Below are 14,493 nucleotides of genomic sequence, written 5' to 3' on the forward strand. Positions count from 1 at the left end.
CGCTTTCATCTCCTTGACCTGCACGACTTCCTGTCCACACAGGAAGTGAATAGTGTGTGTGTGTGTGTGTGTGTGTGTGTGTGTGTGTGTGTGTGTGTGTGTGTGTGTGTGTGTGTGTTGTGTGTGTGTCAGATGTCAGCAGCCTCTCCTTGAAGTTTAGGCGTAAGTAAGTGTGCGAATGACATCCTTCAGAGACGACCTTGAAGACGGCACACTCACTGTTTGTCTCAGCGTCGAAGCCGTTTCCTTTAAAAGTCCCTTCAGAATAAAGCTGGACGTCCGCTCGCCGAGTCTCACGCTCCTCTTCCTCCTCGTAACTCGAAGGTCTGGGACATCTGAGGGACAGAAATAGAGACGACTTGAAGAAAAAACAGAAAAGGTGTCCTGGGGAACGACAGGAAGACGTTTCCTCAGTTTTCAGACGACAGGTTTGATGGACGATGTCAGTTTTTGTTGAAAAGATGAAGGTCAAATTAGTTTTGTAGCAACGCTGAAGATCTGCATTCAGTTCTCAGTTCTGATCGATAAAAGATGAAACCTGAAACTTAATAGTTTCACCTGATGAACACTGAAGGGATGTTACAAAAACAAATCTGATGAACTGATGAAATTCAAACATGTTTCCTTATTTTTCTTGATGTTAGTTAGTCTGACTTTTATTGGGAGATCTCATTTTTTAAGCAAAATAAATGTTCAAAATGTGAATATAAACTCAAATATGTGTTGCTGTATTCCTCAAGAAAGAAGAATATGGAGACTTCTGGGAGTAATGATGGAAAGTTTTCTGACAAGGTTTTATGACTCGATTCAGACCTCGAACACGACACGAAGGGAGAACGGAGCACAAACTCCTGAGTCAGCAGATTAGACAACTGAAATGGGCTTTTGGACCCCTGAGAGCCTTTTGCTTTAAACAGTGATGATTCTTTCTGATCTCTTGGTCATTGGTTCGACACATTTTTCTTTTAACCATACGACCTCTTAAAATGAACTTACAGCTGCTTGTCACACTTTTCTGTCACCGTTTATATCAAATAATCACCAACCAGGGATTTTAGCATCTCAGATGGTTTTAGATGAACTCCGGGAACGTTAATCCGTCCGCTCACTCGTAAAAAAAAAAAAGAGCAAAGAAAAGAAGAACATAATTCAGTTCCTCCACGTTTCTGACACAAATAGTTTGTTTTCTGTTAATTAAATCAAGTAAACGAGTGAAAACGTGTCAGTAACATCACAAAGTTATAACATTTCTAAAGTGACTCACAAAAATGGTTCAAATGTGTAAAAATACCTGCTCTGGATGATGACAGCTGAACACAAGCGGACGAAACTCCTTGGCAAGGCAGGAGAACCACTTCCTGGTTTGAGGACCATGCGACTGGAGACGCGTCACACGACCCGGAGGGTTATCAGGATTCGGGTCGGGATGACCTGAACACACCTGGAGGTGAGTTCACGGTCCAATCGTCTGCGTGAGCTGCTGCAGCGACGACGGTGCTGAAGACGGTCTGCTTACGCTGAGGTTCACACAGTTAGAGGTCAAAGGTCAAAGGTCAAAGCCCTGTGCAGAGAGGGATGACAGTCTAGGAAACTTTTCATTTGTTTTCACCACCTTACTTTCTGTGGAAATCTTTGTTTACAAAAAAATGCATGTGTTGTACCGAGCGACTCGACAGGAAGTGGTTGAAAAGTGTCCGTTTGTTCACGTCTATGTTTCATATCTGTGTTTCCAACCTACAGCGAATCCAGGAAGTCTTACAGATGAAACACTCGTCTCAGGCCTTCAGGAACGGGTTTCTTCGGGCCGAGCGGCAACGTGAGATGACTTCGAAGCCTTTATTTAGTCGGCCAGGTCGGTTAAGATGCTAACTGGTTCAGGAACTGGGTTTACGGGACACAAATGTCTAATTCATCCTCCTCATTATCTAAAATGTTCAACCCGGCTGTTTGGTTTCATAGTTTCATCAAAAATAGCAGATAAGTGTCGACGGTCCAGAACACGTGGTCCCATTAAAATCCACATATTTCCGAAGGTATTTTACGAGCCTGACTCACGCTCGTCCGGACCAACATGGCCGACCGTGTCTCGATAACCGTATTTGGGCGTAACGAGCGCCGTTCCGCCTCCGAGACGTTCTCCGAGACGTTCTCCGAGCGCCACGTCACCCGGCCGGCTGCTCACATGTGAAGGCTCGGAGGCGGCCCGACGGATGAGGTAAAGACCGCCCTCTCTCGTACCCGAGCTCTGGAAGACGTCGCAGCGCTGCTGCTGCAGCACGGTGACGAAACTCCCCAACGATTCGCCGATTAGCGTCTTGTTAAATTATACTGCTTTTTCCACTGAGCTGTTCAACTGCATTCCTCGCTGCTAGTTAACACGAGGACTAATGAGGGGAGCATGGCGCGTAAAATAAGTTTACAGCCGCGAGCTTGGTGGGACGCGGACAACAGAAAACAAACAACGGCTGAGACGCGGCGCGGCCGACGGTCACGCAGACGTACAAAGAGAAAAAACCAAAAGGAAAAAAGGAATGAAAGGCTCCTTTTGTGTTGAAGATGAAGACACCGGTTCTGTAAAGACCAATGTAGGAACCAAAACAGCGGTGGAAAGACGTGCTACTCACTTCTGAACCCCATGTTGGTTTACATGCTGTCATTTTTGTGTTATTTAATGAACGCCGAATGAGCTATGAGCAGTTTCTGTTTGCGTTGTACTCACAGACGTTCAAACGACTCATCAGATGACTCAAATATTACAGAAAAACTAAAAATGTGATTATTTACATAAATACGTTGAATGTGAGTCAGAGTTCGATAAACAAAATCCTAACGGGGAACATCAACATTTTTCCTCAGATGTATCAGCCTATTGACTTACTAACTCTATAACACTAAATTAAAATACATCAGTAATATAAGTTTGTAATACAGTGACTACGGGGCAAATGGGAGCGACTCAAAAAGAGGCTCCATGTTGAAGTCGTGAATCAATCAGCACTCCTGTGAAATTTCAAGATGACAACTCAATTTGTTTTTATTTGTTCTCTTGCAGAGATGTTGTATCTTTAAGCACACAAAAAAACAAAAATCTGTGAATATCTTTTTTTCCTCACTTGGAGGAAAATAATGGAGGGTGAGCCGTGTCTTGGTCATAAATCCAGATGTTGGACAATCCACCCTTCAAAAAAGAACTGCCGTCTGTAAGGAGCCACATGGAGGACATCTTTCCATGTCAGTCCCTTTCCAAGAGCTCTTGCATCTTCCTTTATGATCTTACCCAAAACATTTGTTGTTTTCTTGTTGTTTTTTTGCAGCTGGATCTGATTTACAATGGAATCGTTATTTTTTCCTGAATTTCATCCCGAAAAAATGGAGTTACGAAGCCAAACGGTGAACGTCGCTGACGGACGGCTTCATCCAGGCAGGGATTTGTACTCTGGACGGCCTCGGAGGTGTCAGCGCGAGCCGCTAACGCACATCTGTACACATGTGAGTGTTTGCGAGCTGATATCATGTGTCCGCATGTGTGTGTGTGAGAGTTTGTAAGCTGATATCACGGGTTTGAACTTTGGCAGTGTGAAGGATAGACTCACAGGTACAGATGGGGCTACTACAGTTTTACTAGCTGCAAGTGTTTGATGTTACAGGCCTCCTTGTGTGTGTGTGTGTGTGTGTGTGTGTGTGTGTGTGTGTGTGTGTGTGTGTGTGTGTGTGTGCGTGCGTGCGTGCGTGCGTGCGTGTGTGCGTGTGTGGTGTGTGTGTGTGTGGTGTGTGTGTGTGTGTTTGAGGTGATAATGAAACAACTGGAATTCTGTTTGTAAGCCTGCCCTCCAGTCATTTTCCATCACGTCTGGTGAATGAGGTGCACTTTGACCCCTCCATGTTCAAAGCTGCCCCAAACACACACACACACACACACACACACACACGCACGCACGCACACACACACGCACGCACACACTCTGGAGATGCAGCTACGTGTGTTGGCTGTAAAAAAAAGATTTTCCTGAGTTTGTTTGATCTGATTAACATCGTGGAGAGATGAGGCAACGTGGTGAGGAGAGAAGAGATGATGGAGAGGTGGCTGTGAAGGATGGGAAGGAAAAAAGAGTTTGGAAATGAAGCTAATTTAACCGGCTGGTTGCATGGAACCAACAATAACAATACCCGGACTTTGTTTCTGGTTCCCTCCTTGAAAGACCGGGAGGTTTAGACGTTGATGTGGTGAACAGGGTGTTTTATTCTGAAAATTGGCCATTTTCTCTGTACCGAAGGAAAATCCAGATTTAACTAACTGTGATGGTTTTTTGCATCTTTTCAGATTATAAATCAACTTCTCTTGAAAGAGACAATCGACTTTCTCAGCTGCAGCGTGGACACGGCCCAAAACAAAATCACAGGTCGAGAGATTAGCGCGACGGAGGGACGGGATGAGGAAGGAAAGTAGCGGAGGAGGGAGGAAGACGAGGAGGGAGGAAGACGAGGAGGGAGGTCGAGGAAGACAGCGAAGGTCAAAGAAACCGCGGGAGAGAACCGGCGCCCACCCAGGCTGCACACGCGCTGCGGTCAGAGGTTCACCTGCAGTTCACGCTGACCATAACAACACTCCTGAGGAAGAAGAGAGAGGAAGAGGAGCGCGACGAAGGAGTGGAAGGACGGAGGGAGGAAACGAGGGAGGAGGTGGGAAAGCAAAGTAACAATTTAGGGGTTGTGGGAGTTCGGGAGACGAATCGGTCAAACGGGAGTTGTTGTTTTTTTTAGCTCGACTTCTGCCGACGCTGCAGGTTCGTACGGAGGTCAGTGAACTCAACACGCTGTGCATACATGTTCATCAACTTCATATCTCCTACGGACACACAGATGCACCTTCAAGCCACACAGAAGTTTTCAGAACAAATTGAGGCAAAAACAAACATGATTTGTCTTCACTAAGTATAACACACTGCAGTCTAGGTGGGTTTTATCAATCTGACGGAGCCCCGACCAAAATTACCGATCACACCGCCAACTATAACGATCCAACGCAACCTTGAAGAAAGTAATTTACCTCGAATTATAATTCTTTAGCTTCACTTCATCCTGTGGTTGGAGAGGTTGGATTACATTCAGAAAAATCAACATGAACATGAATCGTGCTTTTACGAACTTCATTAAAGAACTTGTTCCCTAAAAAATATGAAAAAAACACTTAATGCAAAAGGAAACAAAACCCAAATGTAATTTTGATTTAATCTCATAATTATGAGGGAAGCTGAAGGTCAACGCCATGCCAAGTTTCCCGAGCTCTCAAAAACCTTTCCAAGTGGGATGTTTTCACTTCGACAAGCGTTCACTTCCCGTTGGAGGAAATTCAACTGCTAAGTTTTAGAACTACAGTCCGTAAACAGGAAGTATAAAGTGGTATTGGACCGTTGGCTTCAATCATAAACTGTAAATAAAAGTGGACGTAAAATGAAGTGCCTTAAACTGCAATACCAGCGAGTGCCACCAGAGGTCGGCTCCAAAAAGCCTCCAGTGTCAGATCCACCAGCTGGCTCCTCCCCCAGCTCATCCAAATATGGTCACTTCCTGCTCCAAACCGCTCCAAACCAGCAAAGAAGGAATCTGAACTGGAGGATTCATAACGTTCACACACCAACGGGTGACTTGGTCACAACTAGCGCCATTAAAAGTGTGCAGAATTAACTATTAGCAGTTCCTGTTTGAAATGTAACCACTAATGTAGAGATCAATATCAGCGGATTAGTTTGGTATATAAGTCAATTTAAAAACGTGATGATTCTCAAGGAAGTTCTGTGAGCATGTTTTGATGATTTCTTAGCAGATTGTCTTTACAGAGAGTGTCTTTACATCGGAGTGACTTTTGGTGTAAATGGTTTCGTTTGATTTCAATTGATTCTTCACAAACCAACTCCACACTGATCAGAAATGCTGTTTTATTGGTTATACTGACATAATGCGGTGCTCTCTGTAGATATGAAGTCATGATAAGAGTACATTCAGTCTGTGTCTCCCACAAAAACATACATTTTTTTATTCCCAATAACAGCAGAGGGATTTTTTTGTTGTTCAGTGCAGTTTCATGGCGTCGGTTTATTCCAGCAAACAACAGAGGAGAGTTTCAAACTGAAGCGAACGTCCAGTGTTTATATTGCATTGATCACCACAAAGCGTTCCTGTACGTCGAAGCAGCAAAGCTAAAGGCGAAAAGGCACGTCGCATTCACTGACAGGGAATAACGTCGGGCTAAAACAGTGTTGAGTCAGCGTTTGAGGCGGTAAACGGCAGCAGGATTGTCTTCTTAAAAGTTTCTCCGTTTCAAGGATTGTTCACGTCAAACAAGATGTTTAAAGCTCTCTCAGGTATTTAAAGAGTTCAAGACTCAACAAAAAGAAAACATCTGTTAAGGCATACATCAAAATAAAAGAAGCATCTCCTCCTCTGTACAGGTATGTGGTACATTCAGGTACAAAACAATGGAGGGTTTTTATGTTGTCTCTCATCGTCTGCACATTTTCCTCTTTATACTCTCACATATTAACCTGAATACAATTAACACAATTCAAATTTTCACAATTCAGATCTAAGCAAATGAAAAAAAAAAGTCCTAAATCTGCATGAGATAACAAATAAATGAAGGAATCACATTTCTGAGATGTTTCCTTTATTAATGATTCATTAAAGGTTTGTAAAATTGTGTCAACGAGCTGAAACTTTCTCACAGACTAGAAACCTGAAGCAGGTTTTCAAATGTGTTAGAAAGTTAATAAATAAAAGTGGAGCCGAAGATTGTGTAAATGTCAACATAGGAAGTCCACGAGTAAATATTCCCTGATAAATAATCCTGAACAACACTTGGTGTCTTTTGACGTGTCTCCTTCTGAATAAATCAAACGCACCGTAGTGAGCGAGTTTCTTTTTATTCTCTGAAGCGTTTCAAGTCTTCTCAAAATTCACGCAGACAAATTCAATTGTGGACTAAAAGTTGAGACTGATTTTTTTATTTTTCTGTGTTTTTTTTTAACTGATTTTAAACCCCACTGAAGGTAAATAGGACAAATATTAGCGCAGCAGGACTTGAACCCGCTCCGACCTGGCAGGACGACGTGTTCCTGAAACTACGAGTTGCTCCAGAGTCAACGTGTAACTTCTGTTTTCGAGGCCTCGCTGGCTTCTCATCGACTGCTGTAAATCCAAAACCAACCAAACTCAACTTTTCCACTCTGATAGAGACCAAAACAAAGTACGGAGAAAAAAAACATACTTGGATCTGTAGAAAAAGAAAAAAAGAAGAAGAAGAAGAAGAAGAGACGGGGTCTGAATATTTCACTCTTCTTCTACATGTTCGTCATCCATTCATGTTTCCTCTGCTCACTGCATCAGTAGGAGCTGTTACACACACACACACACACACACACACACACACACACACACACACACACAAAGACGCTGTGTGTGTGCGTGCTCTTTATCTGCCTACATCATCTCTCTAAAACATACTTTGTACTAATAAAACTAAAGCTGAGATCAACAAGAGCAAATCCCCGAATTAACCCGCTGAACCTGGAGAGGGCTGCAGGGGGAGGAGGGGGGGGGCAGGAGAAGGAAATGTAGGAGAACAAGAAGGATGAGGAGGAGGAAAGGCAGCATGAGTAGAAGGAGGTGATGAGGAAGTAAAGGAGGAGGAGGACAAAAAAGGAGGAAAAAGAAGGCAAGGAAGAGGAGAATAAGAAGCAGGAGGAGGTGGATGAAGAGGAGGAAGAGAGGGGGTGATGAAGTTAAGGAGGTTATAAGGAGGAGGAAGAGAAGGAGAAGCGAAATGAGATGAAGGAGGAAATATTCACTGAGGAGAAGGAAGGAGAGGAGGACATAATGAGGAAGATGACGGGGGGAGGAAAAGGAGGAAGAAGAGTGAAAAGAAGAAAAAAGAGAAGAAGAAGAAGAAGAAGAAGAAAGCAAATACAGTGTTTTTGAACTACTGAGAAATCCCACAGCCCCTGAAGGCATCATGTGAGTGACAACACAGACGTTCAGCTCGATCATTTGACAACAGAACTTTAAAAAAAACGTCGTACTGCACTCGAAGGCATCACATGACGTCAAATCAAATCAAAGAGAATCTCGACTGAAACTTCAGACGGAAATCTCTCGACTTTACAAAGTTGGACACTTCAGAGTCGGCTCGGTCGCTCGCCGCCTGAACTGACTTCGCCTCGCGATGCTGAAACAGCAGGCGAAAGGAAAAAACAGAAAAAAAGATCAAGACGCAGGAACATCAAAACATCTCAGATTCTGTTTACGATGTTTTGGACGCTGGAGCTTTTTTTTCTTTTTCGACATGAAAGAGGTGACGGAGCGATGACGGCGCATGCTGAGATCTGACGGTTACCGTGGAAATGAGCTCGATCCGGCGGGGTTCCAGTTTGTGATGGATGAAACAGCAAAAGGCACAAATGGACACACTCTCACACACTCTCACACACTCTCTCACACTCTCACACACACACACACACACACACACACACACACACACACACACACACACACACGGCTATTAATAATCAGCTCTATCTGTACAAACGAGTTCAGGAAGATTTTAAAGAGAAAAATGTTAAAGTTCAGCCTCGTTTCACTTTCAGAAACTGGACGATGTTCTTCATCAGGTCCTTTTGTTTTGGACTTCCTGTGTCCGTCGTCGTCACTGTGCTTCCTTGGCAGGTCCGAAAGGTCCCACCATCTTCATGGCAGCGTAGTTCTGCAAAACAAAAACCACAGGAAGGAAGCAGGAGGTTATTCTCCGTCTTTAGTCCATCTCTTCCCCCTGCTTGGTACTCTATCCCTCTTTTTTTTTGTTTTTTTTTGACTGTATTTGAATAATTTGTGTAAAGTTTAGGAACCTTTTCTCTCTTTACAAACATTTTTCTAATGAGACAGGAAATGTCACAATAAAAGGAAACTGTAGCCCAAAGTTTGAAGGTAAAAAACAAAGTTGTGATAAACTAGAATTTTTAATTAACTTAACACACACTCGAACTCACCGGGAAGGCGTAGAGGAAGACGCCGAGGAAGAGGAGGATGAAGAAGAGGATGAGGAAGAGGACGATGAACCACTTGAATCGCCTCCACAGGACGAACTTGAGGGTCTTAAAAGGAGAGGAGAACCACAGGAAGGAGGTATCCGGACGCCTGGGAGGAGGAAGAGGAGGAGGAGGAGGAGGGTGAGGAGCTCTGTGTGTGTGTGTGTGTGTGTGTGTGTGTGTGTGTGTGTGTGTGTGTGTGTGTGTGTGTGTGTGTGTGTGTGTGTGTGTGAGACTCACTGGGGCTCCTCCAGGTGAGGGTTCATGTTGGGTTCGTCTCTGCCGTGGCCGGCCGGTCTCTCCTCGTGCTCCTGCTCCGTCACGATCTCCAGAGACATCTCCACCTTCCCCTGAAACACACACCGTGTCCTCGTCTATCACCGAGGCAGAAGTTGCTCTTTCCTTTAATGCGACATGAATTCAGCCTGGTTTTTACACGATTTAGTCATTGTCACTGTTGCATATCAGTGTGGTGTGTGTGTGTGTGTGTGTGTGTGTGTGTGTGTGTGTGTGTGTGTGTGTGTGTGTGTGTGTGTGTGTGTGTGTTCTCACGGCGATGATCTTCTCTCCGTTCATCTCACAGGTGCACGGCCACCATCCCTTGACGGTCTTCTGTTCGAACAGAGACACCAGTCTGTCGGCCGGCTGCTCCAGCAGCTTCAGGTCACATTTCTCCGGAGACTTGGCCGGACGCAGCATGTGGTTCATGTCCATCACCAGGTGGCCTACAGAAACATTCAGAGTGTGTTCATACCCGGGGGGCACCACGGGGAAGTCGGGACTTTTTTGCTTTAAACCCGCAAAAGTGTCTTCATAGACGATGTTTTCGGGAAACGTCTCTTCAGCTAAAGTAACTTTGTGAAGCTGGAAATTCTTTTGGGAAACGAGGCTACGATGTGTAAAAGGCAGCCGTCCATTTATCTATTTATTTCTAAAGCCTGTGGTGAGGGGCAGTTAGTAAAGGTTTGATCGCCGTTGACGTTAAGTGCGGAGGGACTGCCGGCTGAGGGAAGTGTTTTTCCAGAGTTAGCTACAGTTTGACAGCGTGACCGTCGGAAAATGGCTCGCGCCCGACCCTCGCACCGTGCAGGAAGATTAACAGCCAGCGGTCCGAGCGGACGAGCTGCAGACAGACAGGCATGAAAGAAATGCTTTGAGGTGGCCACACACCCGCAAGACCCTACGAGGGGAGCCGAGTCGGGCGGGAGCTCGGTGACGGACGGGAACGGGTCAGGGTCTGGATTCCTCATCTTCCTCCTGGAGGGGCGCTCAGTCTGCAGACCGGCATCCTCCCTTTCTCTGGAGCTGAGCTGAGGCGAGGGGGTGGGGGCGGGGGAGGTTTATGGGGTGGGGTGGTAGAGTTATTTCAGGGGACTGGGCCGCCGCCTCAGCGTCAGGGGTGAAGGAGAGGCAGAATTTTGACAGCTTGAGTCTCAGGGAAGAAAAAATAAAAAGGAGCCCCTCCTCTCGGCGAAATGTGCCGACGCAGTGGAAATGGAAGGGTGTTAATTCTAAAGATAAATGTTATCACAGTAGCTGTTCGTACGTCGCACATGTGGTTCCCCGGATAGATTTACCTCCCAAACCTCGGCCAAAAATGACGGAAGATCTGCGTAAATGTCCAAAACTCAAATGGATTTCGACCACAGAAACATACGCTTTGGAGTAAATGTAAATCAAAGATGGGAATAATGTTGTTTATATTAACTTTGATTTTACTGCAGTTTGGCTGGGAAATCAAAAACACTTATGATCGCTAAGATCCAATGAAAGTGATGCCAAAAAGGGGCCAAAATGATGCTTTCATTTTTCTAATATTTTTAAAGATGTCTGATTTTGTGAATGCACGTGTACCGATCTTATCCAGGGTGGAAAACCAGCTTCATCGCTGACTAGACTTTTAAAAATCTTATTATTTGCAGTTTTTCCCTGCTTTGTTAAAAAGTCTTAAAAATGAAGAGGATGAAAATGTACTGAAGGTCAGAAGAAAAAAGACACACAGCAGCAACTGAACAGTCAGAGCGGCGGGTTTTTACCGAGGTAGTCGTCAAAGGAGAACTTGTCGTTGTCCCAGATCTGGATGGTCAGCTTAGGAGCCAGTTTAGTCTCGGCTTTATCCACACTCCAGAAATGTTCCTGCAGACACACAGAGGGAGGACAGTTTGACATTATACAATATATATCAATGCCTCACAACATCTGTAGAGGACATAGTTTCACATTAAACGTCAAATAAAACTACCCCTCAGAAATACAACACCCTCTATCCTCAGAACCTCCCTTCTGGAGCTTATCTTTTTTCCAGGATAACCTCCACCACATCGCAAACCCTTGATCGCAGTAACATGCTGTGACTGCACAAACCTTCATGAAACTAGAGTTACCCCCTTTAATAAAGTGGGAGTTTGCGTGCGTTTGTCCAGTGATACGTGCAGTAAATGAATTTTCTCTGAACACAGAGTTGTTGCCATGACAGCAGACGATGCTGATGTAGACGATTCGATCTGACAGCAGAGAAGATCTAAACAATCAGCAGAGTTTGAAGGTGGACATCCAAGATTAGCGTCACCAATTCAGGATCTGACCACGTGTGAAACATGGTGACAGTCTGTTCCTCAGTTATGGCACCACCTTCACCAGAATGGGACAGACAGGAAGTCACTTTCACCTTCGACCACCAAAATTCAATCAGTTCATCTTTGAGTCCAAGTGAATGTTTGTGCCAAATTTGAACACAGTTCCTCAAGGCGTTCTAGAGATGTTGTGCTCAAAAGCACATTTGTGCTGAATTTGAAGACATTCCCTTCGAGACATTGATGAGATGTCGTGTTCATGAGATTGGGAGGAACTTGAGGACTGAGTGACCTTTGACCACCAAAATCGAATCAGTTCATCCTTGGGACCAAGTGAATATTTGTGCCAAATTATAAGAAATTGGTTGAAGGCGTTCCTGAGATATCATGTTCAATGGAACAGGACGGACATCAAACTGTATCAACGCATCATTCAGACAAAAACCCAAAATCTAAATTTCTAAAACTGTCTTTGTCTTTTCTCTCCAGCTGCAGCTGCCGTCATTAAATTCTTCTCTTCTTTCCCTAAAAACCTGTCGACCCGCCGAGCGATGATCCGCCAGCGTGGAGACGCTCCTCTCGGCTCGGAGCTGCACTCCATCGACACATCTCTCACGGCGTCGCCACTTCCACGCTGCAGCTACGCACTCGCTAGCCGAACACGCACATCTGTACGACTCCCGTGTGCGTGCGTCGTACCTATTATCACCTCGGGTGAATTCACAGCGGAGCGCCAGACAGAATCCCATCCCGTCTCACCTTCGTGCTAATGGGCTCCACTCTGCAGCTGGTGCACACGTCGCTTTCCATTCCCTCAGTTGTCCTTTTTTTTTTTATCTGCGTGTGACACTCTTTGGCTGTTGTTACGTTGATAATCAAAAAAAAAATTTAAAAAATAAATAAATCTGGCTTTTCACACCTGAATTAAAATGGCTCCCCTGTGATTTGCAGCAAATGTCAACACGTCAACCGTTCCTAAATAAACTCAGTGAGATTTTCCACAAACTCAAAGCTGCACTTAGCAACCTCACACCGTCACAAATAATTCACTTTTCCTGACTTTTGTGGAGCTCGCTAACAAACCGAGGCGGGTCGAGTTCTACGAAATCATTACTGCCCGAGTTCATTACGGGACCCGACAGCGTCTCCATGGGAACGAGTATCTCTACAGACGGATCTGTTCATCTTCTGCCCGACACTTTCAAGTCTGACTGACTTTTCCACCAATATGCCAAGCTGTGCTGCTTTTTGAGGAAGGGTCAAACTACGTCCCTCAGATCTCAGGACTCTCTTCCTATTGGCTCAATGCTCAGGGGACATTTCCACTACGAAACTACATCACTTCTACCTGTAGCTTCTGTCAGGCCAGCATGAGTTAGCAGGAAGAGGCGGAGTTAGGTGTCCTATATAACTTCCTGGGGGGATTTTTTTTTTTTTCTCTAAATGCTCGTTACACTGCAGATTGTGTTACACCTGGTCTTATTTTTTGTGTAACAATATATGTAATTTTTTGCGAATATGTGTAAAACAATTCAGCTGTGTTTAAATGACTCCTCTGTGCAGGCGGTGCGATGACTTCACAGCGACTCTCTAAATCTAAATCCACATCATGCTCTCACGCTTCATGACAACACACACAAACACGGGGAGTAAACATGCTACACCCTCCGCCTCCGTGTGTGTGTGTGTGTGTGCGTGTGTGTGTGTGCGCGTGTGTGTGTGTGTGTGTGTAGCTGCTCTCTGTAATATCTAACAGCATCCATCAGCTTCCTTTTCGTTGTCAGAGTTCAGTAGAGAAACTCCTTCTGCCTCATTTCCTCGACCCGTCTTCCTCTCAAATCAAATGATTTCTATCGGAGTCCATACTAAATTAAGTTGAAGCCAAAGCTGCATCACATGATGAATCCAATGTGTGTCTGTGGCATGTTCATTGGATTTTATTACTTTTCAATGAGAAATAATTTATCTTACACTTGTTGTGTGAAAGTAATAAGTTATCTCTTTTCTCTTTTCTCTTTTCTGCCATCGTTCACTGAACCAAATAAAATTTCTTGCACCGCAACTTTTATCCTATTTTATTCCTTTTTAGCTTGTTGTTGTTTTAATTGTTTTTAAATGTTTTCTTCTTTGGTCTGATGTGTTGATGTTCTTGATGTTTTTGTGTGAAGCACTTTGAATTGCCTTGTTGTTGAAATGTGCCGGACAAATAAAGTTGCCTTGCCCTGACTCACTCAATCCAAAAAGCTCCGTCTCATAAGTTTTATAACATTTATACGTTGCGACAAAATAAAACTGAAAAGTATTTTAAAACTGAAAAACCTGATTTCAATTAATTTCTGTTTTTAATCTAAGTGATTAATCAGGCTGATCGACAGTTTCATAAAAAAAAAAAAAAAGAAGCTCAATAACGTTCCTAGGAATATTTTCTTCGATACCAGTTTTGAAAGATAATTTTGAAGACACAGTTTTTGAGGACGTATCATCGGTTTTCATGCAGTTTAGAGGGGGAGAGTGTAAAACATCTGTTTTTTCTGTGTTTTTTCTGTTTGTGTGCAGTCAGCTTCTAACTCGCTGCTCTTTAATGTGAAGACGTCGCCTCAATATTTGTTATCGTGAGCGGACGGAGGAGACTCCGCCTCCTGACGGACCTTCACAGTCTGACTGGGATTCTGTTCTTTCTATTTGCATTAATCGCTGTCTGCCTGTTTCCTTGTCGTCTCCGGGACCGCCGACCCGCTTCCTGTTACCTTCCTGTCGACGACACACAGCTGCTCGGCCGGCAGGTAGTGGAAGGGGAACATGAATCTGAAGTTGAAGTTGCCCTCTCCGTCCAGCGAGCGGTA

At 44.4% G+C, this 14,493-nt stretch overlaps 1 protein-coding gene across 4 annotated transcripts in view; it reads right to left on the reverse strand.

Moving 5' to 3' along the window:
• Positions 1–5,919: 5,919 nt before the first annotated feature.
• The window catches only part of dysf (dysferlin, limb girdle muscular dystrophy 2B (autosomal recessive)), a 63,235-nt gene continuing 54,661 nt past the window's right edge, over positions 5,920–14,493 (reverse strand). For all 4 annotated transcript variants that reach the window (XM_069172103.1, XM_069172100.1, XM_069172099.1 and 1 more), the window contains 6 exons: positions 14,398–14,493; positions 11,114–11,213; positions 9,630–9,802; positions 9,318–9,427; positions 9,039–9,186; positions 5,920–8,755 (listed from right to left, as the gene is read on the reverse strand). The exon at positions 14,398–14,493 is cut by the window's right edge and continues 46 nt beyond it. In XM_069172103.1, coding sequence (XP_069028204.1) covers positions 8,699–8,755; positions 9,039–9,186; positions 9,318–9,427; positions 9,630–9,802; positions 11,114–11,213; positions 14,398–14,493 — 684 coding nt within the window. In that variant the 3' untranslated portion in view covers positions 5,920–8,698. The remainder of the gene's footprint in view (positions 8,756–9,038; positions 9,187–9,317; positions 9,428–9,629; positions 9,803–11,113; positions 11,214–14,397) is intronic.

Source organism: Embiotoca jacksoni, unplaced genomic scaffold, assembly GCF_022577435.1.
Source record: "Embiotoca jacksoni isolate LCO1_2020_lvr unplaced genomic scaffold, fEmbJac1.0.p SCAF_51, whole genome shotgun sequence".
NCBI classification, from domain to species: Eukaryota; Metazoa; Chordata; class Actinopteri; family Embiotocidae; genus Embiotoca; species Embiotoca jacksoni.